Raw genomic sequence first — 25519 nt, 5'->3', positions numbered from 1 at the left:
AAAGAGTTTTCCGCATAAGAGAAAACCTTGAATCTTTAAGAGGACCATCCATGCCTATTGGTCCGTGCAGTACAGCAAGTAGTGACGTCATAAATGCAGAGATTTTTTTAATTCCAAGAACAAGATCTGACCGGATAGTCGTTGACTTTGACCTCCTCTGAGAAGCAGAGGCTTTTTCGATTGTCCTAACGGAAACTCTGTTGAGTCATTCCCATGATTCCTTTCCCACCATATTTGACTCGAGCAACCTTATCTGGTGCGAGCGAGGTGAGGTGCATTATCTGGCCCTGCCCTGCTTATTTGAGGAATGGCTCAGGGATGAGTTTATTTGAAATACCGGGAAAGGAATGATCAGGCAGTCCTGAGAATCAGCTACATAATGAATGTGAAAATAAATCCTGTCCTTGTCTCTATCAGTTTGTTCAGCCTTTTCTGACTATTGGTTAGATTGAAAACCTATGTGCTTTAACCTTTCTTATGCTGTTGGCTTTGAAACAAACTTTGATCATTTCATGAATTCTAAATGGAGTATCAGTCTTGGACGCCCCTGCCAGTATGTCACCACCCCCAGTGTTCTCTTTGTGTTTACCAAGTATCTCACGTAAGTATGCAGTGATTTTGATTTTTATCAAACTTGACATCCAAACACTTGTGAAACAAGCATGAACTTTGAGTTAAGATTAACTGGCAGTGGAAGTGGAGGGGATCTTACAAATGCAGCCAGCCACATCATACTCAAAGTCTGTGTGCTTAGCGTCTGAAGGGTCACCACTGGATTGTTGTAGATGCGTGATTGAAAGAGATAGACACAAAGCTGTGGAAAACATTCAGCTGAAAATAATGTCCTGTTAGTCTGGTAAGAATTTACAGAGTGAGTCAAGTCTGGAACACAGCAAGCGGATGCCATTTTTAATATTTTAAACTTTCACGTAGAAGTTCTTACATTCTTGAGGTTTCCCCCATTTCAAATTGGCTGATGCTATGAGAGTGCATTATTGTGATATGGATTTGGGAATATTTTACCCGTTGTTAACACCAAGTCAAACTGTCTAGCAGGCTGGTCAAATATCTTCTTGACAGATTTGGAAGAAAATTTTGAAAAAAGGTCTGAAATTATCCCTTTTTCCTGGAAAGTCTCTCTAGTTCATCTGTACGTTGCCTTGAAAAATGTCACCCAGCAGATGAAATGCTAACCAGATGTTAAGCTGCCATTGGAAGAGGGTGTCCTTTAACTCATAATAGCTCAATATTGCACAAGTCAAAGTGGTGCTACTCACACGTGCCTTACTTGTATTTGCTTTAAGCTCTCCTTGTGAATGCAAAGCTATCTCTGCTGATTGTATTAGTCACTTGTTTCCGTGAGAGGATGGAAAAATATCACGATCATGCAAGAAAAACAACCATGACATTCCAGAGGAAAGACAGAATATATTTGCAATTATCATGCCTGTCTGTAATTTGTAGAAAATTGCTAAAAATCTAAATATTTATTGTGTTTACTTTTGTAATTGGATCATATGCTCTCAGGAGATCAGGACAGTACCTTTTTAAACTGTTTTTTTTTAAACAATAACAAACAAACTCAAGTACACTTTTTTTATATTGCCCAGAAAGTAATACATCAATATCGTGAAGGTATACACAATATAATAGTCCAATTTGCACCATAAAAACACTGTTTCTCAGCGTCACATACCCTGCTATATTGTTTAAATCAAAAAGAAAATTACATACAAACAAACCACAACCCTACATTGAATAGTACCATTTTTGTCCATAAATCACCAAACACTACTGTGTATTTACAAAGCATAAAGAGTATGGAAGTGCAGTGTTTTTATCCATCCATATATTTGATAAAGTTTCCACCATGAACGCACTGAGCCAGCAGGCTGTCCTTAAACACAATAACCAAGTATAAATATGGCTCCTTCTCCAAAGCCATAAAAAGTCTGTTATATTTCCTTTTGTATCAATTCAATATTGTGTCGTGATAATTAAAGATAACGTTTATCATTTAATTAAAGATACTGAAGAGATTGATGATATTCCTACTTATGTTCCTACATCTGAGTTTTTATCTTAAGAATTTGTCCTCTAAATAGTTTTATTCTAGCCAGACCCTGCAAATAGAAAGGATCATAAGTTAGTTGAAGTCGGGCATATATATTTCAGAAAATTGAACAACTGTGACCATAAAATCGTCACAGCTCAAATTGTGAAAACAGCTGAACTTGGCCTGAAAGTTTAAGCAGATACAGAATACTGGACGTCCCTGTTAAATATCCTAACAGGTCCGTCCACAAACACTTCAAGGCCTCTCCTCTCCCACCTGGACCTGTCATGCTTCAGCTACCTCAGGCTGGTGTTTTGCTTATGTGTTCAGCCTCTGGTTCTCTTCATGGCTGGTATTCTGGCAGACGGGTTGGTGGTAGGTATGTCCACAGCACTTCCTCAGGTTGATGGGCACTTCTTCCTGACTTCCTCTTCCACTTTTTCTAAACTTATCCTTGTCGCTGCTGCCCTTTGAGGAGACTGTCTGGCCTCTGAACAGCTGTGCTCGCTGCTGACAAAGACCAATCTTACTGAGGAGGATGAATATGTCCCCCCTGAAAGCCTTGGTGAAGATGGCGTAGAGGAATGGGTTGGCACAGGAATTTAGCGGGTAGAAGAGCACCAGTAGTATCTTGGAGTTGGACACTGTGATTAGTGGCCGGTCCAGAACAGCTGACATGGCGTAAAAGGAGATAGGAGCCATACACAGAAAGTCAGTAAATATGAGGACAGCCATGCGCTTGGCGATGTTGGTATCCTTGGATCCAGATCGATAGTGAGGGTTGTGCACTGCACAATAGATCTTGATGTAACAAGCACAGATCACCAGAAAGGCAAGGATGTTGAGGACTAAAACTGATAAGATGTAAACCTGGGCCGCCGTGGACTGGGTGTCCATTGGGAGGCAGATGCTAACCCTCTGGTAACTGCTCACCCCGACCAAAGGTAGCAAAGCCAGGAGAAGGCAGAAGACCCAGCCACCAAGCATTACTGCTGCCGCATGGTGCAGACGTAGCTTGCGATCCAGTCGCATAGCAAAGGTGATCGCGTACCACCTCTCCACGGTGATCACTGTCAACGTGTAGACTGAAAGCTCACTGGCGAACACCGTGAAAAACCCAGCAAGTCCACAGCCAGGGCCTGTCTGCCAGTCTATAGCGTGGTTGAAGTATTCAGATCGTGTGTGGAGGTCTACAGAGGCAATAAGTAGCAGATAAATACCCATGCACAGATCTGCAAATGCCAAGTGACACATCAGGAAGCGGGAGACTGATAGCTTGTAGTGGCTGGTAAGCAGCACCAACAGCACCACAACATTTCCCAGAACAGCCAGCAGACTCACAAACCACACAGAAACTCGCAGGAAGCCAAAACCCATTATGTCCTCACAAGGATTGAACTCATCGGGGACTGGTGCACACGCCACCTCCTCTCCCTCATCACACACCACATAATCGAGTAAGCGACTGTTAAAATCTTGGCTGGTGTCCTCCTGGGGGTTCTTGAGGGTCTCTCCAAAACCCACATCCTCATCTGGCAGGCCCCCGAAGTAAGCCTGGTAATGGAGGCTGCCATGGTAGTCACCTCTCCTCCTGGTTTGCTGGGACTCTTTGTGGCCTTCTTCGTTTTGCTCATCGTCTGGGACTGTTTCCACCATGCTGTCCCCTTGGAGGGAAGTCACGCTGAGGGGTCCCACTGAGCGCTTGTGATGCTGGTCTTGGAAAACGGACAGGTTACACACTTTGTAATCCCAAAAGCTGAAGAAAAAAAACAGCTTCCATAAGAATACACGGAAGATTGAGTCCATTTATTCGACTTTCTGAGACAAAAAGCCACCTGGCTTCTTCCTCGTCAGTGCTTAATGTCAAAGCAAATAAATAACACATCTAGTTGAGGAAGAGAGATTTCTTTTTTGAGAGTCATTATTAGTGGGGCTCAACCTTCTTCCTAAAATAACAACATTGACTGACACTAATTATGGCAGTACTGAAAGGAGTTATAGGTAAACAGGGCAAAGAGTTAATCCAATCCCTGCCAAAATCCACATCATTCAAGTGCAGCTACTCGGTCACTTAGGTAGTTTGTTCAAATATAATGAAAACACAGACTACAAGAGCTTTCTATTTGACTCAGTTTGACTTTCACTAACACTTCTTGTATTGCTTCCTCTTGACTTTCATGAGTCTCAAGTACCTTTGAGAAATACAAAAGGCCGAATTAAATTAAAAAGCTTACCTTCGTTTCTTCTTGAGGTTTTTGAAGCCACAGCAGTGACTTGGATATGTGAGGTTGGCGGTAGTCAGGTGTTTGAATGTTTTGATGGGAGGCAGTTTCTTGAGGGCCCAAGCATTGCGCGCCTTCAGCTCTCTCAGAGAGTTCATGCCTGTGGTTGGCAGGGAGGTGACCCCTGTGACGGATACGTCTCTAAGACAGAGAGGGAATACAATCATTTCAGAGGCTATAAAAAGTAAGCATTAATTGGCTTCAGACTGATGGCCTTGACAATCTGAAGGGTTTGAGATTTTATGACTGTATAGTTTACTCCATGACTGAGTCTTATAAGCATGTTTTTCTCCCGTTGTCCATCAGCATGTTGAATTCTTTCTGTTCTGCCGGATGGAAAAAATGTCTAAACTAATGATGAAATGTAAAACTTTCTCAGACTGCATTGCTTCACTCTTCTCGGTGCCGCTGTGGCTCAGAAGTAGAAGTTGGTCATCTTAGCTCATGTCAAGCCTAAATTGATCCTGAAGGCATTGGTGTGTTTAGATCCTTCTTCAGCACTTTGCAAAGCATCCTCTTCTGTCAGTGTGTGTAAAACTGGAAATGCTGACAAGAAGAGTAGAAAGGTTTGGAGAGGCCAAATGACCATAGTACCAAGCAACATGCATCATCACTCGCACATTTATATTCATTGTCATGCGATCAGTCATTTCCTGTTGATTTTCTCAAGATCCCGACTTACTGCTGTCATTATCTCCAGAATACATAACAAAGCTGGCTTTCCCATTATAACATATGGATTTATTGCGTTATCTCAAGATCACAAAGCTACTCTTCTTATGATGACAGGTTTATTTTGGGCCATCTACAAAACAAACAACAGGCTTGTCACTGTGTGTGGTCAGATGAAGACATGCATCACCCACACTGATGAGGTAAGTAAAGTCAATTTGGTTTGTTTTGTGCTTTTGCAACTCTGGAGGTACAAAATAATTAAGTTGAGATCTCAAGAAAATAACTGGAAATGACTCACTAGCCCAGGAAAATTGAGTAAAGTCTTTACAAAAGCCAGAAAAGTGCTGTATGAATGCAGACCATTTGCAACGTACATCTTTGCAGCTATGAATGTTATACTGCAGGCCTTGGCATTGGTCAGTGTAGTTCCTGTGGTTAAATGTTGAATTGTAATATTGGTGCTGCTTCTTGTGAACATTTTATCTTTCATGGCAGACAGATAAGGTCTATGTGATCCCAAGAGTACCGTTCATGGTGTTGTCTTGATGTAAGGATTATTATGTGACTGATTGTGATGTGTATGGATTACTGAGGCAAATGAATCTAAACCAGCTCCCTGAAACAGCTAATCTTCAGATTCTTTCTTTACACTAATGATTATACTTGAGAGGTATACCATGAGAAGTAAACCAAAACTTTGAAACAAAGACTCTTGAACAAATGGCAGCCTCTGGTGTTGAAACATGATGCTGTGAGTCCTAGTTTTGCCGCATTTTTATAGCAGAAATTAAAAATTGAAAGCCTAGTTCAAACACAGGGTTATATCTTATCTCTTTATCGGTCAAAGCTGTAAAGGGGTCTAATAGAGGCAATATGGTAGAGTTGTTAGAATTGGTGTTGTCAATACCTGGCTAAGTCGTGTAAACAAAGCCTGGGTTGGTTGAAGATGGTGTGCTGTTGAGGTATGTACTTAACTAAGGAACATGTCACACATGGGCATATACTTGAGATGATGGTTTTTTTTCTCAAAGCACTTTCCTTTGATGAGGGGACAAGTATCTTGAGTTTATTTCAAATAAACCAAAAGTAAGATAGAGCTAGCCTTTCCAATATGGTGACTGTCAACATAGAGCTTTATAACACGTCTTCAGAAGCCAATGGTTGATACCACTGAGATTATGTCAGTGTGTCACATACAGCGTATGCTCTGCATACAACATCAGCAAACCGTTATTGAGAGGTATGACACGATGAGACCTGAGAGTTCATAGATGGATTAAATAACACCTTCCATCTGTTTCCTACAGTGAGATCCTCACTCTTCCTTCATCTTTAAACAATTACATTTGGTATTTCTTGCATTAGACTCTCATGCGAAGGCCAGTTCAACCTCATCGGGACAAAGATATGCAGGGGATCGACAATCTCACCAACATCCTGTGTGATTTTGTTATCAGGACATTCTGTCGATCCCCCCTTCCAGGGGCCAAGCAGAGGTCATGTTTTTTTTTTGTCTTTTTGTTTAGTTTTCTAACCCATTAAAACTCTTAGTCATAGCATCTGCAGATTAATTTGATTAAATAAGAGAAACATAAGCCAAACAATCCAAAATTTGCCAAGAACTCCAATTGCTCTTTTTTAGTCCCATTTGCTTTCCTCACTTCTCTGTCCTCTGCCTTTCACCCCTCTCACAGGGCACATTGTGTAAGGCAGTTAAAAAAAAAAGCAAAAAAAAAAAAGCAACTGAAAGTCTGAGTGTGAGTCTGATTTAGTAATTCGCAGATGTTTAGCCCATGACCTCATGGAGGTGACCTAACTCAGGACAGGTTGCTCAGAGGAAGAAGTCCTGCACACACACATTCACCAAACCTGACGCTTAATGGCTACATCAGAGTCTTCACGGCAACTAGATAGCCGTGGTAGAAGGTTTTAGCTTCAAACACCTGTAAAAACGGGAAGTCAGCTTTGAAATCCTTAAGCGCATTAAAGAAAGACGACAGTATCAAAGAAATGTCCCTCACACACTTGCACACAATGTGTTTCAGGTTTCCTGGTCAAAGACACAGCTGCGGCTGAATCATTTCAGCCCTTTCATGATAAACAAGTTATGCAATCTGCGTTCTGAGTTTTTAAATTAGAATTAACTCTATAATACTTTGCGTTCTTGCTTAGAGTAAGATAAGACGATTGATACTGCTTTAATATGTGTCTGGTGAAGAAAAGCAAAAGCAAGCCCCCTAATAAGCTTAACATGGATAACACAAAGACTCGACACAAATACTATTCAGACAAAAAAAATTCCAGTTTGCCGTAGAAGTTGTACATCTGCTATGAACCATCGCTACCAACCACTGCAGCTCAGTTAAAACCCATTGACTCCCTCCTTGGAGATAAAGAAGTGAGTCTGAGTCTTCATGGTGGGTAGGAACCCACTATTTCAAAGAGGGCTCCGACTCGCCCTGTGGGGGTTCCATTCCCCTCACCACCTGCTCAGCACATTGCCCCGTTTTTTTTGCATGGTCACTTAAAGGAAGAATGTCTGACATTTTACATATTTACAACAGTAATCAAGTATATCCCCACTAAATGCCTCTCTGTGTCATGACTGTGTACAGTGAGTTGAGAAGCACGAGTCCCGCCAGCTGTACTGTTGTCGATGCCTTATTTACGTCATGTATAAAGCTGATTTAGTCAAGGATTTGCTCATTAGGATGTCACATAAGTGTATTCAGATCACGCTAATTCTGTTTCCATTTATCTGCAAAATGAAGCTAGAGTTAACTAAAGTGTGCTATTAGCAGGCCATGGGCAGCTGCAAAGGACAATCCCGTCTGCCGCTTGAGCTTAATGGAGCTTAATTATGCTGCGTTTTAATTCATAACTAGTTCTTGTGAAATCATCAGTTGGAATATACAGGCGTTGTATTCATAGCAACAGTTAACACCGCAGGCTTAAAAAAATGAGCTACAATAACTTTCATTACTCACATAAAATGTTGACAAGATCTTTATGGAACGGCTCAACACCTGACTGAGTTTATGTCTCTGTGTGTGTCTAATCATTCTTGGGTCGGTTGATTTTATTTTTTTGTATTCACCAGTCTGTAAAAACATTGCTGCATCCCATTAGCATGCTCTGTTGCACTTTTACTTCATGTGCCATCTTCAGTTTTGGGGATTTTTCTTTCATAGCCTGCAGTTTTAGCATCTTTAAACCTCTCTCCTCAGTCGCTATCCTCTCCTATCTCTTTTTTTCCCTCAGTGAACAGACTCAAGTCAAATTAACTGCACTTCTTTTCGCGAATTGATATAGATAGATATAGATAGATAGATAGATAGATAGATAGATAATAGATTTAAACCCTCTATGTACTTACAGTAGCAGAGGGCCGCTGATGGTGTCTGCAAAAGCCCTGTCATCCATCTTGGTAAGATATTTATTCCTGTGAAGGTAACTGAAGAAGAAAAAAGTTCAGTTTATTAGGAGAGAAGCTATTCTTCATATTTCAGTCTGACTGACAGAGGGGAGGCATGGCATGATATTTTACTGACCCCTCATCACTGCACATTTCTCTGTTTATTTTTCCTCATTTCAGTGGTGAAACATGACAGAAAAAGATCTCAACCAGGTTGTTGATTTAAATTATACAGTGTGGCCTACGCGGTGGCCTACTCCTTTAACACAATGCTCCCTCACTACACAACTCCCTGAATCCCTTAAATCTAATAAGGATAATAGACCCGTAAGGGGTGTATTTTTCTTGGTCAGACTGAACTGGGATCAGTTCTCTCCTCAGAGCAGGGCAGGCGCCAGCATAAACATCAATGTGCGAAGTCTCACTAGTCACAGAGCAATGGCTAAATTAGACTCTTAAAACGATGTGTGGTGGTGTTGCAGAAGAATAAAAGTAATACCATTAATATCTCATATCCTGAATATGTAGGATACTGGACCAGAACCAGACAAGAAAAAGGAAAACATGTTGCATCAAAAGATGGAAGGCAAGAAATTCTTACCCTTCTCTCTTAATTTATCCCACTGAGGTAATTGAATACGAGTGTGAAATTGATTTCTTCAAATCTGACACAGATTGAGGGTCCAGTGTCACCGAGTGTAGTCAAACTCATAATGCAGACTTCCTCATACCCACTATCGGAAACATTTTTCCCATGAGAATTCCAGCTCACTAATCAAGAGTTGGGTTTGAGCCGTTTTAGAGAACATATGAGACGGCATAGACCCAATAGTGTTCCTGCTGCTTTAGTAAAGTAACTTTGGACAAAGAAAAACACATGCCAGATGTCAGAAACGATTCAATCCAGGCAGTATGCAGAGCGGCCACATTTTTTGAGAAATGTATGACCTCTTAATCAACTGATTTTGGTGACCTATAATACTGGATACACTAGACAAAAAAGTAAATCCACTTTAAAAAATATATTTACAAAGAAACACTACTTCAGAAGAGGAACAAATGAAATGAAAAATATTCACATAGCCTACTGCTTCTATAACAAGGCTAATATTAAACAGTATATCAGATTTTTAATTAGTAAGCACTTGTCTGAAATTAGTGATCACTGTAGTTCAGAAAATGTTTTAATGCTAATGTACACGTTTGCTTTTTTTTGCTGAGAATGAGATGATGCTAGGTGTATGCTAAATATGAAGCTAGAGTAAGCAGCGTGTTTACTTAGCTTAAAAAGAACACTGGAAACAGAGGGAAACCTGTACCTGGCAAAACCACAACTTGATAATTGAAACATTATGTGGTTAGATGCCTCAGTAAGTCAGTATAACAAGTGCTGTAAGTTAGTTTTTGTTTAGATTGAGCAAGGCTTGCTGTTTCCTGCTGTTTAAGTTTTCAAGCTAGGCGAGGCTAAACAGCTTTATACAGCTTTAAGCAATCTGTGGTATTAGCCCTTTCATCAAATCCTCAATTAGACGGTAAACATATTATTTGATAATGCTTTATATATAAAGTTAATTGATTGAGGTGTTAATTTTGTCCATATAACAACAAATACTTACACTTGATCTAGCCTTGTTCCATTAAAGGCATGATGTTGGATTTCTCTGAAACCATTTCCATACAACATCCTGGAACAAAATTAAAATGTAGAATGTATTAATAAGAAATCATCACTGATTAGCATCACTCTATAAGGGTTTGCGAAGGTTTATGTACCAATCGGCTGATATTTCTCCATGTGCCTCATCATTTCTACCTAATGACAAAAATAAAGACCTCCTTATTTCCCATTCTAAAATGAGGTTTTATCTGTCTGTGTAATTTTGCGGTCTATAACCCAATGTTTCCTTTAACATGCCATTTTAGGGATTAAAGTTGTAAACCCTCTTCCCTTCAAATCCCTCTTCCCTCAAACCCAAACCTAAATGCAACACAATGATTACATGTTGTGTATGCGTCTCTGTGAACTTTTTTTTTTTGCAATCTCTGGCAGATTCAAGTTCAGAGTGGAGACATACTTTTAAAGTGAGGTCATCTTGGCCAATCCCCATTTGGCTATTTTAGGCTTTGAGTTAAATTTAGGGATAAGGCACAATATTGATGTTATAGCACTCACTATTTACTGTTCATTTTCAAAACATTTCACATTTTTGCATAAATTGTATTGCAGAAATATACTGTATGTCTGTATGTAGATGAATGAGGCTTTGCTGATTACTTACACCGTCAGCACATCGCTTGTGATGCCACGAAATGAGTTTGCGGGAATCTCAGTGATATATGGATGATCAGCAATTTCCCTGCAAAAAAATCACCATATACATTATTAAATTAAGTGGTTTTGTACATTAACAAGATTAAGGGGATAATACAAAGATGTGGCGATGGAGTAAGCTACACAAGGAAGATGCTAACTGACTAAAAACAAAGATGAAAACACAAAGAGACACACAACGTACAAATGGGCTGATTTGACATGTTGTAGACAAGTTAGACAATTTCAAATGGAAAGTAGTTGTTTGTGGTGGCATTTCTTAAAATTGTGATTTTTACAAACACTACTTTAACAAATCCCTTTTTATTCTTTTTGACATTGCAAAAAAAGATAAAAACCGAAAATCTCTCTTCGGCATAGAACACCCATCCATCACTCTGTTCCTTAAACAGTACACAATGTAGATCATGAAAATCATGGCTCATCATCTTACTGACAGTCTTCCTGGTTTATGATAGTCAGAGTAATGGCTCTGAATTAATATGGCGATTAATTGCTGACATTAAACTGCGACAAGTTGTGGCTTCAGCATGGATGAAAACTGACTTATGTGATTAAAATTAAAAGCTACAGCAACTCACAGCATGAAGTTCTGGTCATTAGAGCGGATGTTGCTCAAGTCAGGGAAGAAAGTGAGACCCGTATTGAAAATTCCCCTGAAAATAAGAGTATGTAATCAGTCAGTGCATTTGGATACAAAAATTATTCTTTTTAAGCTGCATTACACATGGCAAAATACTGGATTTTTTTTGGGTAATAAATGAAGGTTAATAACAGTGAATTTGTGGTATCATATCAAAGACGCAAAATTCAAAAATACCTTCAATAACCTTGACATCATTTAAAAGTGACTCCCTTTTTTTATTGGTATATTTAGTTGTGATTGGTGTCTTTAGTTGCGAGTTGTCTTCCAAGCCTCAGATTCTTTTAGGACTTTTAAGTAACTATGAGATTGGGCTAAAGTATACAGCTGTGGACTACATTAAGGAAACAACAACCTATCATTTTGTAGCAGAGTCAAAAATCTACAGCTGACCGACAACTTTCCGTCACAGGCCAAGCACGTCAAATTTCTTTTGAGTTATACAGAGTGCATTCAGTTTTCTGAAGTTGACCTGTATTACACTCAAATGAAGCACAGCTCAGTCCTTCCTGCACAATGCTATGAGAATATCGCAGTGTCTAAATTATTGCCAGACTAAAGCATTTTAAGCATAAACCACTCATCTTTTTGGATTACTATAATGGTGTCAGTATGTGGAATTCAATGAGAAAAAAAAATACTCACAGGTACTTGAGGTTTGGGAGATTTTTGAAGGCTTCTGGGTCAACATAGGTCAGACTTTTTGCATTGCGTAGCTCTCTGAAAAAAAAGATACAAGGAAAAATTGACAATAAATGCACGTCCACATGAACACATGTAAAAGGCTCATTTAGTAACATAAACTGTGTTGAAACCTGCTGACAGCACAAGACAAGGTGCATGCCAGCAAGCAAGAAGGGAAACTTGGTGTAGACAGCCAGGGCCGGAAGTACAGTCCAATTAGTGTTTCATTAGTGTGTTTACTCTGGTCCGCCCTGGGCTGAACACCTCTCTCTGCTGTCTGAAGACATGTGGTTCTCTGGAACGCGTTTGTTGGCACTTCTTCACACACCTGGCAAACCACACTGAGCCTAGCAGACGGACGTCAATGTAAGTCTCTGAGTGGGAGAGGTTCATCATCCTCGAGCTGCTATAAAAATGCTGGAGCTACACTAAAACGTCAAGGGCTGAATTTATATTTGCTAATAAAACCATTACATAGTTTGTCAAGCAAACTGCAAAACTGGCAGAGTGGCAGCACATGAGGTAAGGCAAAGAGTTCAAATATTTGTCACAACTCTAACATTTTAAACTTATGGTCGGTCAAAGAGTGCTGATTGATAAAGTTTGAGTTTTTACGAGTGATGGGGGGGGGGGGTATTTTTTCTTGAGCAAAGATTTCTTTGGCTGCTCATTTGATCTAATCAAACAAAAGAAGTTTGTATTCTTGAGGCTTGTCTTTTTGAATTGCTACATCAGTGTCATGTAGACAATATTAACAGTGCCATCATCTCTTTTTTAAACCTGTGGACAGGCCTGTTTTCCACATCATTTTTTTTTACAAGATAGCTATATTGTTAGTGATTTTTTTTTGTTAAAGGGGGTAGTGAAATAAACTAACGACCACAACATGTCATACACTAAAAAGTTGTTAAAAAGTAAATAATGAGGACAAAAAAAAAAATAGTCAAGTATAGTAACATCTGTGTCAAAGAAAGGAAACAAGTGTTATTAACTGCAGTTCCACGACTGGCTATTTGAGCCTGACTCCAAAATGAGTCAATCCCCAATTAAATCCATGTTAAATGCATAGACTTTGCATATAGATAGATAGATAGATAGATAGATACTTTATTGATCCCGAGGGAAATTCAAGTATAGACACTTTGCTATAAATGTTACCACACTTCCATCATACCTATGGTCTGGAAAACTGCTACCATAATCCCTGTACCCAAAAAAACGAGGCTCACTGAACCCTAACCCTAAATCCTCCCCTCATGAGTGTGGTCCTCAGTGAAAGGCTGTGAGAAGTGCGAGTGGGTATGACCACATCACAGTCACTAATGCCGGAGCACCACAGGGATGTGTACTGAGCCCTTTTCTGTCGACATATTACACCTATGACTACACTGATCTTTCACCAACTATTACTGGGATGACATGCTTGATCCTTACAAATACTGTGTCCTGAACTACCACAACACCTTTGCACACTTCACTCAGTAGGGTAACTGTCTTCATCTCAATATCACTAAGACAAAGATATTAATACCCCCGCCCCTTCGCCCCCTTTCTCAATAAGGTGATCGTTTCAAATCTTGGAGTGACATTAGACAAACAACTCAGTTTGGATCAGCACATCAGTGAGATCCAAAAAGGAGCCATCAAAGACTGTCAGCCAGCCACAAACTGAAGGGACTTTATGTTGCCCCCCATTTTCTCTTGCTGAAGTACCAGAGCATGATCCAGCCTATCTACTGTTCCACTCGCTTCTTCCACGTTATCTGTTAAAAACAGGGCCGAACTCACACCCATAACAAACACAGCTATAATGTATATCCTGCAGGCTACATGACTTTAACTTAATTCTGTTGTTGCTGGTAAGATAAAATACACATAGAAAGATTACTTTTCCCACAGATGATCAATGATGTAAAAATAATTCCCATATAATAAGGATTCATAATATTCCCCCATGTGTATGCCTAGATATTACTAAATTGAAGACTAGGCAAGTTAAACTGTCAGTTGTTTTGCTTCCCAGTAAAAAGAAAGACCAGAACTCCTGACATTGGTGGTTTCTTGATGCTGGCATGATCCAACCTTCACCCAGCCCCCTCTGAATTCTGCTCTGACTGCAGTCCCTGAACCACAGCTGCTGTCAGCCTCAAGCAGCCAACAGGAAGCCCAGCATTAATTTGTGTCTGACCCTGAAGGAAACCGGAGAGAGATGCCATTATCTGCTGTATGGCACTGCACCATACCAATCAGAAGCAAATGGGCCCCGGAGATCCAAAATACACCACTAAGACAAAGATAAAACCCTCAGCGAGCAGCATGAATGATTGTTTCTGTCTGTATTTGGATGTCTGGAATTCAGTAGCTAATAAGAAAAGAAGCATGAAGCATAATTTAGATTAAAAAGAGGGCCAAGTAATGTTTACACGTTCATTAAGTCATGTCAAATTAATTCTTAAAGATGTAAATTATAGCTTCTGTCTTAAACTGCTACCCGCTCCCACATTTTATGCTGTAATAAAAGTGGAAACAAACTGCTAACACACAAACTGCTACATTACAAGATGCTGGAACACATCTTTCACATAGTTAGGTAGCTTTTACAGTAATATATGAAGTGCTAGAAGGTTCTCTGCTGGAAAATGTGTGGTCCACCCGGAGTCTCAGACATAAATCTCTATCCCATAATTGAGAATGGAGTGCACCTTGCTCTGATTTTTCCCCCTGAGCTGACTTAACGAGAGCTGCAGTATAAAAAGTCGAAGAGAGAGGCCAAATGCTGACTGTAACACACACATTCTGTGAGTGTCTGATTAACACAGGCATGGTGATAATGGGCCTAATCAATAAGTTGTATCTTGAATGGAAGTGTTTCTTATCTCTTATCTCACTTTCATGTTGTAACCTTACAACAGGGTGCTGAATTGTCTGTGAGGTTAAACTTCTCTTAACCCTTTTGAATCGAAGCAGTAAGCGGCGAGGTGGGAGAGAAACGCTTTTAATGTGTTTCTTCAATTTTATTTGCTTTGGTCAAGGTTTAAAACATAAGCTTTTTCTTTTTCCCCAGTGGGCAAATGGAACACATTAATCAATAATGGTCGATAGAGAGCGTGCCCTGTTCCTTGAGTTACTTACATGTTCGTGATTTTCTTCAGGCTGTAGAACGAATGCCTCTCAAGCCTCTGCAGCGTCACATCCACCGATATATGGCTACAAGAAACACACAGCTTATTCAGAATCTAATGTACAAATTGCCTTTTCATATAAAATAAATATATTTTTTACCATGTGCAAAGCAGTGTGCCAACAAAACATGACACTTGTTTTTTTTAAGTGTCTTTAAAAATGATCCTTAGTCTGCAACCATTTCCTGAATTTATCAACCCACCTTGTTCTTAAGCCTCAAAAGTCGTGGGTTATTTTACAGGTACACACCCCACATATACATTACACAGTCATCAGTCACTCTGCTCTCATTTATTTTTACTTGGTAAGAACTACGCTGTTTAAATAAACTATGATCATAGCTCTCGAGCAAAGTTAAAAAGGACTTACTCATATATATTCTGTATTCTCGTGGCTGTTACTCAGCATTTAATAAAGCCAGTTCCTAAAGGCAAAGCATCAGCCTGTGTTTGAGAGTCTGACAGATATTTTGCCGATTTTCAACCATGCAGTATTGCATTATTTTATCTGCAGAACTACATTAACAGTAAAGTAATAGGAAATACTGTGGCTTACAGACAATTTCTAATCTACCTCTGTCCACCTTCATGTATGACTTGGACGCAGAAGTCCAACTCTACCGGTCACAGATCAAGTGTATATTTGACATACACAGAGAATTCAACTGTACTGTGAATCTAAAATCTCCACACACACACACACACACACACACACACACACATACACAGATAGACAGACACACCTACACACACACACACACACACACACACGCACATAAAGCTCTGCTAGGATACCTCGTCAATGTTTAAGCCCAGCTGCGGTTAAATGACCAACATTCCTATTGAAGGAATGCATTTAGTGCTTCCAGCTGTGATTAGGAGCTGGTGGTGATACTAAACAGAGAGTAAATCATCTGCTTGGGTGGGAGACAGAAAGGAAAGGGTGGGCAGTTTGAAAATGTTATGGGTTTCTACTACTTTCTGGCACAGCAATTGAAAGAAAGCAGGTGGATTTAAGAAAATGAGGGGATTTGTCTTTAAAATCCTGACCTTGTGTACTGAGCTTGAGTTGATTATTACCACTGTATACATTGCTACTCACATCCTTGAAATGTTGACCATGTTGGCAAAGGCATCTGCAGGCACGGAGGAGAGACGAGTCTCCAAAAGCCACCTGGTTAGACAAAAAGGGTTACAGACAACATTTTACTGGTATTCTTCAACTATTTATTTAGAAGGTTGTTCAGTACCTTTTAAGCATTAGCTGAATGTTTTAGGACCTGAGAGGTTAATATTTTTACTTTTTTGCCAATGGTTAGATAAGCATCCATACCACTGATACCACTCTCAAATCTGGAATCAGCTGAGTATGAAGCTTACAACATTCCTCTAACAGCTCTATTATTAAAACTCGTAGAGCTTGTTTGCAAGTTAAAAACAAATTGTACTTTTATGAAGGGTTATGTAAGAGTCTATTTCCTGTTTGGGACTAATCACTGCTGGTTCCCTGGCATTTGCTCTCCAGAAACTGTCATATAACCCCGTTTGAAAAATAAATTGTTGTTACTTCGCCTACCTAATGTCACTTAAATTGTTACTTACGGACTAAACAAATAACAAGTAATGTAATTATATATTGAGTTATAGAAATGTTGAGAATTGTCTGGGTTTTTTTTCAAATCCCTTTAATTGTGAAATTATTGCAGACACTAAGGGAGAGAAGAGGCAAAGAAAAGATCAAAAAAGAGAAAAAGCGGAAAGAGTTAAATCTCAGCATAAGATAAAAGGTGTTTTTTCTAAATGATATAGGTAAAACAGACCCCTGTTCTAGAAACGAGGGGGGGAAAAAAACAAAGGCTGGGATCAGACTGGACCTGAGCAGATAGCCAAGAACAACAATGTCTGTGCCTGTTTAGAACAATGGTCCAGATAGTAAAGTTAGGCCCTAAACAGGTGACTTAAATAAAGGGTGTGTGTGTGCGCACGCGCACACACACACACACACACACACACACAAAGATTAGGAAAAAGTATAACCCACTGTCACATATTCACTGTAAATACCACAGGTTTTATTGCCATGGATATAACCTTTTCAATCATGTATTTATTCTGACTTTATACCTCTTGTAGCCTGTTGTAAGTTACGGTCAATGGTTGCCTTCTTGCTAAGAGCTAGATGAGAACAGATGAGAAGGTAGAGGGAATATATCTTGCTGATTCAAATATTGTCTTATCTTTGTGTAATCTGCTAAATATAAGCATGAACAAGTCAAACCTTTGTGTTTAGCTTGAAATAAGAGAAAATATTTGAGAATATATTTGTTTTATCTTCCAGAGAAGAAGAGGCCAACAAAGATCTGTAGCCAGGAGCAAGCTAGCTTAACTTAGCATACATATCCTAAAAAAGCAGACTTTAGCCTGAAACTGGAGATACAAAATTCAAACTATCCCCACTCTTTTGGAATATACCAATGTGAGGTTTTATCTTTAACGTTCATCTTTAAAATAAAATAAAATAAAATTGGGGATGAATCTTTTAGCTAGTTGAAATTATTCAGAGAAAGGAAGAGAAGCTGTTCAAAATTATTTGTCAAATAATAAAATGAGGGTTAACATTTTTGTGTGTAGTTTGTTGCTCTTTTCCTTTTGTTCAGAGCGGGATGATAAAACATGATGAATCATAACTCTTTGAAACAGAGATGCTTGGCTAAGTTTAGCTTAGCAAAGCCTAAACACAAAAACTAGTCTGTCTCTGCTTAAAGGTAAAATATTACACGTTCCAACCATAGACTGTAAAAATAATGTGCATTACTAATCCATTATCACGTAGGCCAATATCGTTTCAAGAATCCCTTTAAAAACAAGTTGTTGTTTTACAAAGATTAATGCTTTGACCGAACATTTTAGATAACGCCGACCGCCTGGCAATTGTTGTTTATACCCAATAAGATGACAAAATGATTTGGTTGACCAAACAAGATCAAATGTACTAAAAATTCAATTCATTTCTAACTCAAGCTAGCAAGCTAACGGCTGTTTATTCATAATTAGTATGTGATGTGAGCAGTGATATTTATCTCATCATCTAACTCCTGTCATTAAAAGATAATTAGAGAATCTCCAAAAATATCTGCCTATATTTAAAACGGTCAGTGTTGGTTCTTGTACCTCAAAACTTAAATGTGTTATTATCATGTTTCAGATTTTGTTGTGGTGGATTTATAAATCACACCATGATATAGATGTTATGAGACTACATAGTCTACAGAGATAAAGAGGAAAGCCACATGTGAGGTTGTCATTTTGAATTTAAGGGCCACCCTGCAGCAGGATACACATCTAGAGTTTGTTTCACTGCATCTTTTTTCTACTTTTAACAGCATCTGTATCCTTTGTTAAAAATGATAGAAGAGTGGCTAAGCTACCATCCTTATGCATCATCAGTTTCTCAGGGGAACAATAGACTAATTCAGAGGCTGAGATCTGACCCTTGAGTCTAAATACCATTCATACTGTATGTTGGGGGGGGGGGGGGTCACTCAGTCGGGAGACACAGGAGCACAGGACCCTGCACACACTCTGACAAAGTCAAACAAACAAAGGGAGACAGAGCAGACCCTGATACCAAACACCCTTTGTGAAGTGCCGCATTTCTCCGCCACGCTCAAACCCAAATAACCAGCAGACATTTTCTCTCAGGAGCATGCGGAGAAGACCAATGAGTCAATCTCAGAGGTTTAAAGAGAAAAGTACTCCTCCAATTTGTCCTTTTGGAAAGAAACCTTTGAAAACAAACAGGTTGGATATTGAGTTTGAAGTGGGAAGAAACCACATAATTGATAATATTCACTGTCAGCACAACGTAACTGTGTTTACTACGGGCTCAGTCACATTTGGATTTGTAATGGTCTGTGGTGACTAGTAGAAAGGGTCAGTTACATATTATGCAGCATGTTTCAACTTTCTCAAGTATCATTCTGTGTGACATAAAGAAATGAATAAAGAAAACTGATAAGAAACTATGTCTGTAGGATGTTTGGATATGTGAAACACTGTTACTTTTTTTCTTAATGTTTTGTTTCTGATCTCACATTCTATGAAAGAATAAAGAAAAAGTGGTAAAACAAGTGTTGATGCACAATGCTTTATCGTTAAGTTTTTTAATCATAGGTTATAATCCGATAAAATCCGATTGTTTTCTCAAAAGAGATATTTATTGGAGAGTGTCAAGGAAGAGGAATAATTCCCATTACACGACACATTTTACATCGATAGCTGGAAAACTGTCATTATTTCCAATAATTTCAGCTTCATCTCATGATATCCAACATCCACTTTCTTTTTGTACAATTAATCCCAATCTTTAGCCAATCAGAAAGCAGCATTAGGATTTCACTCATCAGTCGATTTTAAGAGACGTGAGGTCAGGATACACCAACTAACACGACTTATCACATGTTTAAACAGCGGTCCAAGAACTCTGAGGTTTCTAAAAGACTAGAACCGCTGCATATGTTCCCTCCTTGCCTTGAAGTCTTTTTTCCCTCTTAATTATTCTCAAATGGAACTCTCCGGGTGTTTGAGAAATGTGCTGTAAAAGGTAAATATTGTATTTGAATGCAACGTCCAGACGCAGTCACGAGTCACGCTACACAGGCTTTTTAAGCATGTCTGTGCTTTCCTTTCCACCTCCCTGACTCCCAGTGACACACGGAGTAACCTGCACAAGTACACACACACACACACACACACACACACAAAGGACTCCAAATGCTAAGTGTCCACATATGTGCACTCAAACAGACACGCACGTCTGCTTTGCATTCACTTTTGACTTTTGTTAACCCATATTTTTACTACAAAAAAAGGTCCCTCTGCACATTATCTTACTCCAATAACAAAATTAGATTTGTTGTGTTTTTTTTTCCAGTTACATTTAAATGTGTAAATTATTGTATTAAAATGGGTTTGAAAGCAAATCAGAAGCACAAAAAGAAGCTCCAAAGGCATCACTTGAGAAAAATGCACTGAATTATTTTCTGGCAGAGAGTTAGATGAGGAAGATTGAAACCACATATATCTGAGAGTAGTATTGATCTTTACGTAGAAATGAGATTATATTTCCAGAAACGTTTCTCCTCCTATATGACCGTCAGACAAAGTTCCTATCAACTGGATTTTGAGTTCAGTTTGGCCTTATCAAAAATATCTATTTCTCTTTGTATGGTTCTACATCAATCCATTACACGTCATTGTCCCATTTGAACTTCATGGAAGAGATAGAAGAAAATAAATGGCAAAAAACAAGCTGATATTCTAATATCACAAATGAGCGCTCAGCAGGACCTGCTGCTTTGCATCAGCCTGACGGGGGCAGCAGGGTCATTCATTCCTCTGTGTGTGTTCAGCAAAATCCTTAACTCCTCATGCCTCGTCTGCCCTGACATCTCACTCAATACAAAGCCTATTTCAGGCTTATTAGGCAGATTTTTTTTAGGGATGACAATCCAGTGTTTGGTGGCATGCTTTCATCTCTCTGTATCCTCCTGCAGGGCTTTAGGTAAACTTTGGGCAGGAATGTTGGTTAATATTTTAGAGCACAGAGGGCACGTGGATCGGGGCGGTGATCAAAAGCTAATGTTATGTGATGGGTGCTGTTGGAGGTGATGCAAAGAGGTGATAAAAGGGTGGTCTAATAAAGTCTGAGAAAGAAAGGAAAAATATCATTTCATTGCGTGTGACCTTCAACTTATCCTGAATATTTCATTAATAATCCAAAAACCTGTGCAAGTGAAGATGTCTGTGAAAGACTAACAAGTGCCAATATTGTAATCCACTTGATAATTTTGGAATTAAACTCTTATTATTATAAGAGCACTCCCTCTTAATCACAAGATAGCACTGCTGCTACAGCTTCCAGCTTCTAAAAGCTAACATCAGCATGCTGAAATACTTGCATCGACAAGGAATACACTTTAACCAGATACACTTTTTGATTCATAGTTTGTTAGCTTCCTAAAATGTGTCAACTAAAAAAAAAGAACCTAGGATTAAGTGGTATAGTAAATGATGTTAAAAACTAAAGTATGGTATAGATAGACCTGCTCTGAATGTTAACTGTCATCAGAAAAGTTTTGATTTGATTTAGCACTTAATAATTAAGAATCTGTTGACTCATGACTTAAACTAGAACTAAACACAGTGTGAAGCTGATGCTGATGGGAATATTATTTGTGAAACCCAAGTACTGGACAAATTGAAAATTTAATGTGATAATCAATATGAATATATTAGACATTAGATTAGCATTGATCAAAGAACTGGACTGATTGCCCAGCAGATGAATAAACCTATATCATTGGAAGAAAAGAAAAAATATGAATCCATCTATGCCAGATATTCCATTCCCCTTCGAAACTGGTGAAGCATTGCTTTAACAATAACATCTGTAGTTAAGACAAGACTTCATGACTGTCCCACAAGCACGAGCCCCCTTTAAGACTGTGCAACGTAATACATCTGGCTCTCCTTCTGTAACAACTACAACATTCTGGGGCATTTTGGGCGGCAGTAGCTCAGTCCGTAGGGACTAGTGTTGGGCACCGTCGCTGGTTCGAGTCCCGGTGCTGACCTAATATGGACATTTGTATGGTAGCTGGAGAGGTGCCACTTCCTTAGCACTGCCGGAGTGCCTGCCGGTGGCAGCTCCCTCAATCTGAAATCTCTCTGTCAGTGCATGTCTATAGTCCATAAGATCCTGTGCATAAGTATGCCTGTGTGTTGCGTGTCCAACAGAGTGAAAACACCTAATTTCCCCATAGAGGATCAACAGAAGAAAATAGAATAAAAATAAATAAAAATAAACATATTTACGGTAAAATGCTTAAAAGGTGTGATTAAGGAAAATTGTGTTATTTCTCCAATAACCTCACCAAAGGTTCATGTTAAACAATGACACAGCATTGTTCTGAGTTCCTATCCAAGAATGTTAGATTTGATTAAATGTCTTCTAACTCTTCCATTTCTATGTTTCATCCCATGCCACTGTGTCCCCTTGAAGGGCATGTGTTTCCATCACTCAAGGCAAGAGAAAACTGGTCGCACTCTGTTGCGTAATTTTCACACCGTACTTAAGCAATTTAGGATATGTAAAATCGCTGCTACATTTTTCAGACGTGACCCTGACATATTACATCATGTCTGCTCCCAGGACTCTTCAGAGATTCCTTGGTGCCTCAAGACGACAGATGCACACAGATCAGACGTTTTGGTTGAGTCCTTTTTTTTAAAACACGTTTGTTTAAGTTCCCTAAACTTAAGGATTCAAAAAACAAAATAGCCTCTACTGCACTCTAAGAGTATTAACAATGTTTTTATTTTTGATCCACAATTTATCATCTGTGCAGAACATGAGAGAAAGAAGATGTAACGTCCTGCTGCTTTTACTGCATTTGTAGAATACATCTTTGAATTTTAGGGGACTTGTCAGAGAAAATGTGTCACGTAAAGATGTCACCTTGGGCTTTTTTCCGAAATCATTTGGGCTTTTTCACAATATTCTGACATTTTATAGACTAAGTAAGCAGATATTTAAAAAATACTGAATGTCAAGTCAATCATAAAAATAATCATCGGTTGCAGCCTTGATATATACAGAATGATGAAAAAAAAGGATTTCAAAGCAAGTGAAGATTATGCATTAGAAGACAAATAAGGTAAGACATTTGAATAACATTCATCAATGTTATCTTTTCTGTTAGTTAAGAGAACATTAATAAATATGTAAGCAGGTTTGTTTTATTAAACGTAAGACAAAGGAAGCAATACCTTTTCATTAACTGAACAGCATTGTATCTATGTATTAAAGTAGTGCATCGTCATTATGGACACTGGCATGAATGAATACTCATACAATATTTTACTTTTCCAACTTCCAAATTGGAGGTCTGTTTTCTAAGTTTGCCAACAAATTATCTGAATCACTATCACTGTCTTTCCATTATTTTGATGTATAACACTTAATCAACAATTGCATGACTTGGTGACAATAATAGACTAACTCTGGGCAATATTGGGTCTATTAGATAGCTATACTATTTAAAAAAATATATTATTATGAGATTAATGTTTGAAAAAAGTTGAGCTTTTCCTCCGATTAGTCAGGCCTGTAAGTTTACATAATGATGGATATATTTTAAAGTGGTCTCTTACCAGTTATATAGCTATAATAAATCATTATGTCATTAAAACAACATGTCAATATTAACGATTATATGTAAATGTAGAGTTCCTCACTCTAAATCTGGAATACAAGTCACACTGACAACTGGGACACAGCTTGTTAGTAATACTGTAATAGAGGAAAATAATACCTTGAAATGGAATAACTACTTAACATCACAGACAGCCTTGGTCCCCCTGGGAGCACTTTGAAGTAATATTCATGAGATTATAATGATTTTTCCTCGGGGTTAAGAGCCATTTTACATTCAAAATGCATGAAAAACACCCAGCAGAATCGTTTTTACAGATGCGTCCTGTACGCCTACTTACAGTGTCTCCATGCTTGCTGGAAACCTGGGGAGAATATCAATATCCATGCAGAAGATCGTGAGAGTCGTCCACTCGCACTTGCAGCCCTTGGGGCAGAAATCAGCCTCCGACTCGGCACTGACAGGGAGGGCGAGGAGCGTAAACATCGCACAGGCGATCACCTGCATGCTGCAGAGCTGCTCGCTGGGTCGGCTCAGTCCCCTAATACCTCAGTCTCAACTCTTAATAGTAAAACAATTTGCTTCACAATCAGGATGTCTGGACTGAGATGTTTCTGGTTTGTAATCCGCAGGTAGCCTAGATGTAGTAAGGCAGCACTTGAGTGTTGTGCTTGGTTTTCTCTGCAGGGCCTCAGAAGCGTGTGAGAGGTTGTGAAGGTGTGGATGCTGTAGGACGGTCAGCTGCAGCTCTGTTGTGGGTTTGGAGCCTAAGTTTGGAGGTGGTCTTCAACTCGGAGGGAGGGTTGACTTCTGAGGCACTCTTGTGTTAGACTCGAGAACAGTTTTTGTCCATTTCCAATCATAAACCATGTTTTTCATTGTAGCGACGTTACATAGTGCATTGTACTTTTTAAACTACAGGTCTCACAACGTGTTAGGCCCACTATTTTTTAAATTTTATTTTATTATGTAGGCTAGGCTTTATCTACAAATGTTCGGTGGACACAAACTATTTCAGAGAATATTGTAATTACCCCACTCTTACACCAAACTTCTTTATCCCCCCCTTAAAAAAATAATTGTTCACCCTTTTACTAAAGTAATTGTAGAATAGTTTACATTAGATTTCTAACTTAAAAGCGGCAGCACTGGCGCAAACACACGCTTTGGACAATGTAGTTCACAAATAACACATTGTAACGCTGCGGGGTTACTGGGAGCATACACTTCCCGGCGTCCTTTGCGCGCTCTGTGATCCGTTGTTTTCCTGCTCAGACGCGGCGAGTTTGAGTTGCCATAGCACGGTGCAGCCTCTCATAGCTGCTACTCTTAACGCGGAAAGCAAACACCTGTCGCTCAAAGTGGACATACCTGGTGTGTGTTTTTATTTTATTGGACTTTATAGTTTGTTTCTGTCGGTAATGTCACGAGGCTAAAAGAGTTGGCTAACCTTTTGGTTAGCTAGCTAACGTTAACAGTAGTTTCCACTTGTTGCTAGCTGGGAGAGCATCAGCCTCAACAATGCCCAGCACTGTGATTTATATAGAAGAGGACAGTTTAAATGGTTGTGTTGTTATGGTCAGGTAGCTGTCTCTCTTCACGGACTGTTAAGGTAACAATGAACCGTTTTCCGTCCCTATTAACGATGACTAAAGTATCCATCGGTGTTCAGAAGCAGCCCAGTCTGATCGGTAATCTGATTAACGTTTCAGTTATCAGTTAGTGCTGGTCACTCATCGGCTGGTTTGCCTGCTCAGTCGTAAAAACCTTCCTTGTTCAAAAGCATGGATACGTCCAGCGAGTCGGATTCTTTCGAGCTGACGTACGAGGGACACAGACCTCGCAGACCGGGTCGAGACAGGACCAGAGCCAGTGGGAGAGATGGGAGAGCAGGAGACATAAGCGAGAAGATCACCACTCTGGCGAATACTTTACAGGTACTATATTCTGTTTTATAAGACGGACACTAAGCCTGCATGAGTACAGATTTGTTATACACACACACACACACACACACAATATATATATAATGTT

General features: G+C 39.2%; 2 protein-coding genes across 5 annotated transcripts in view; one reads left to right on the top strand and one right to left on the bottom strand.

Annotated features, from left to right (window-relative positions):
• Nucleotides 1-902: 902 nt before the first annotated feature.
• Nucleotides 903-24267, bottom strand: tshr (thyroid stimulating hormone receptor). The gene is made up of 10 exons (XM_079340649.1): nt 23826-24267; nt 16372-16443; nt 15220-15294; nt 12049-12123; nt 11342-11416; nt 10708-10785; nt 10045-10113; nt 8390-8467; nt 4291-4479; nt 903-3812 (listed from the first exon to the last, which is right to left on the bottom strand). Exons 1-10 carry the CDS (start codon nt 23990-23992, stop codon nt 2375-2377), a joined length of 2316 nt encoding a protein of 771 aa, XP_079196775.1. The 5' UTR covers nt 23993-24267; the 3' UTR covers nt 903-2374.
• Nucleotides 24268-24684: 417 nt separating this feature from the next.
• cep128 (centrosomal protein 128) overlaps nt 24685-25519 on the top strand; it is a 43883-nt gene continuing 43048 nt past the window's right edge. Inside the window, exons 1-2 of one of the 4 annotated variants that reach the window (XM_079340617.1) lie at nt 24686-25097; nt 25198-25422. In XM_079340617.1, the coding sequence (XP_079196743.1) occupies nt 25270-25422 (153 nt within the window). In that variant the 5' untranslated portion in view covers nt 24686-25097; nt 25198-25269. Of the gene's footprint in view, nt 25423-25519 lie in introns of all 4 variants that reach the window. The other 3 variants (XM_079340618.1, XM_079340616.1, XM_079340619.1) reach the window with 3 other exon arrangements.

This window comes from Symphodus melops (genome assembly GCF_947650265.1).
Source record: "Symphodus melops genome assembly, chromosome: 1".
Taxonomy (NCBI): domain Eukaryota; kingdom Metazoa; phylum Chordata; class Actinopteri; order Labriformes; family Labridae; genus Symphodus; species Symphodus melops.
The sequence above is the reverse complement of the archived record's forward strand: the minus strand, read 5'-3'. Positions and strand labels throughout refer to the sequence as shown.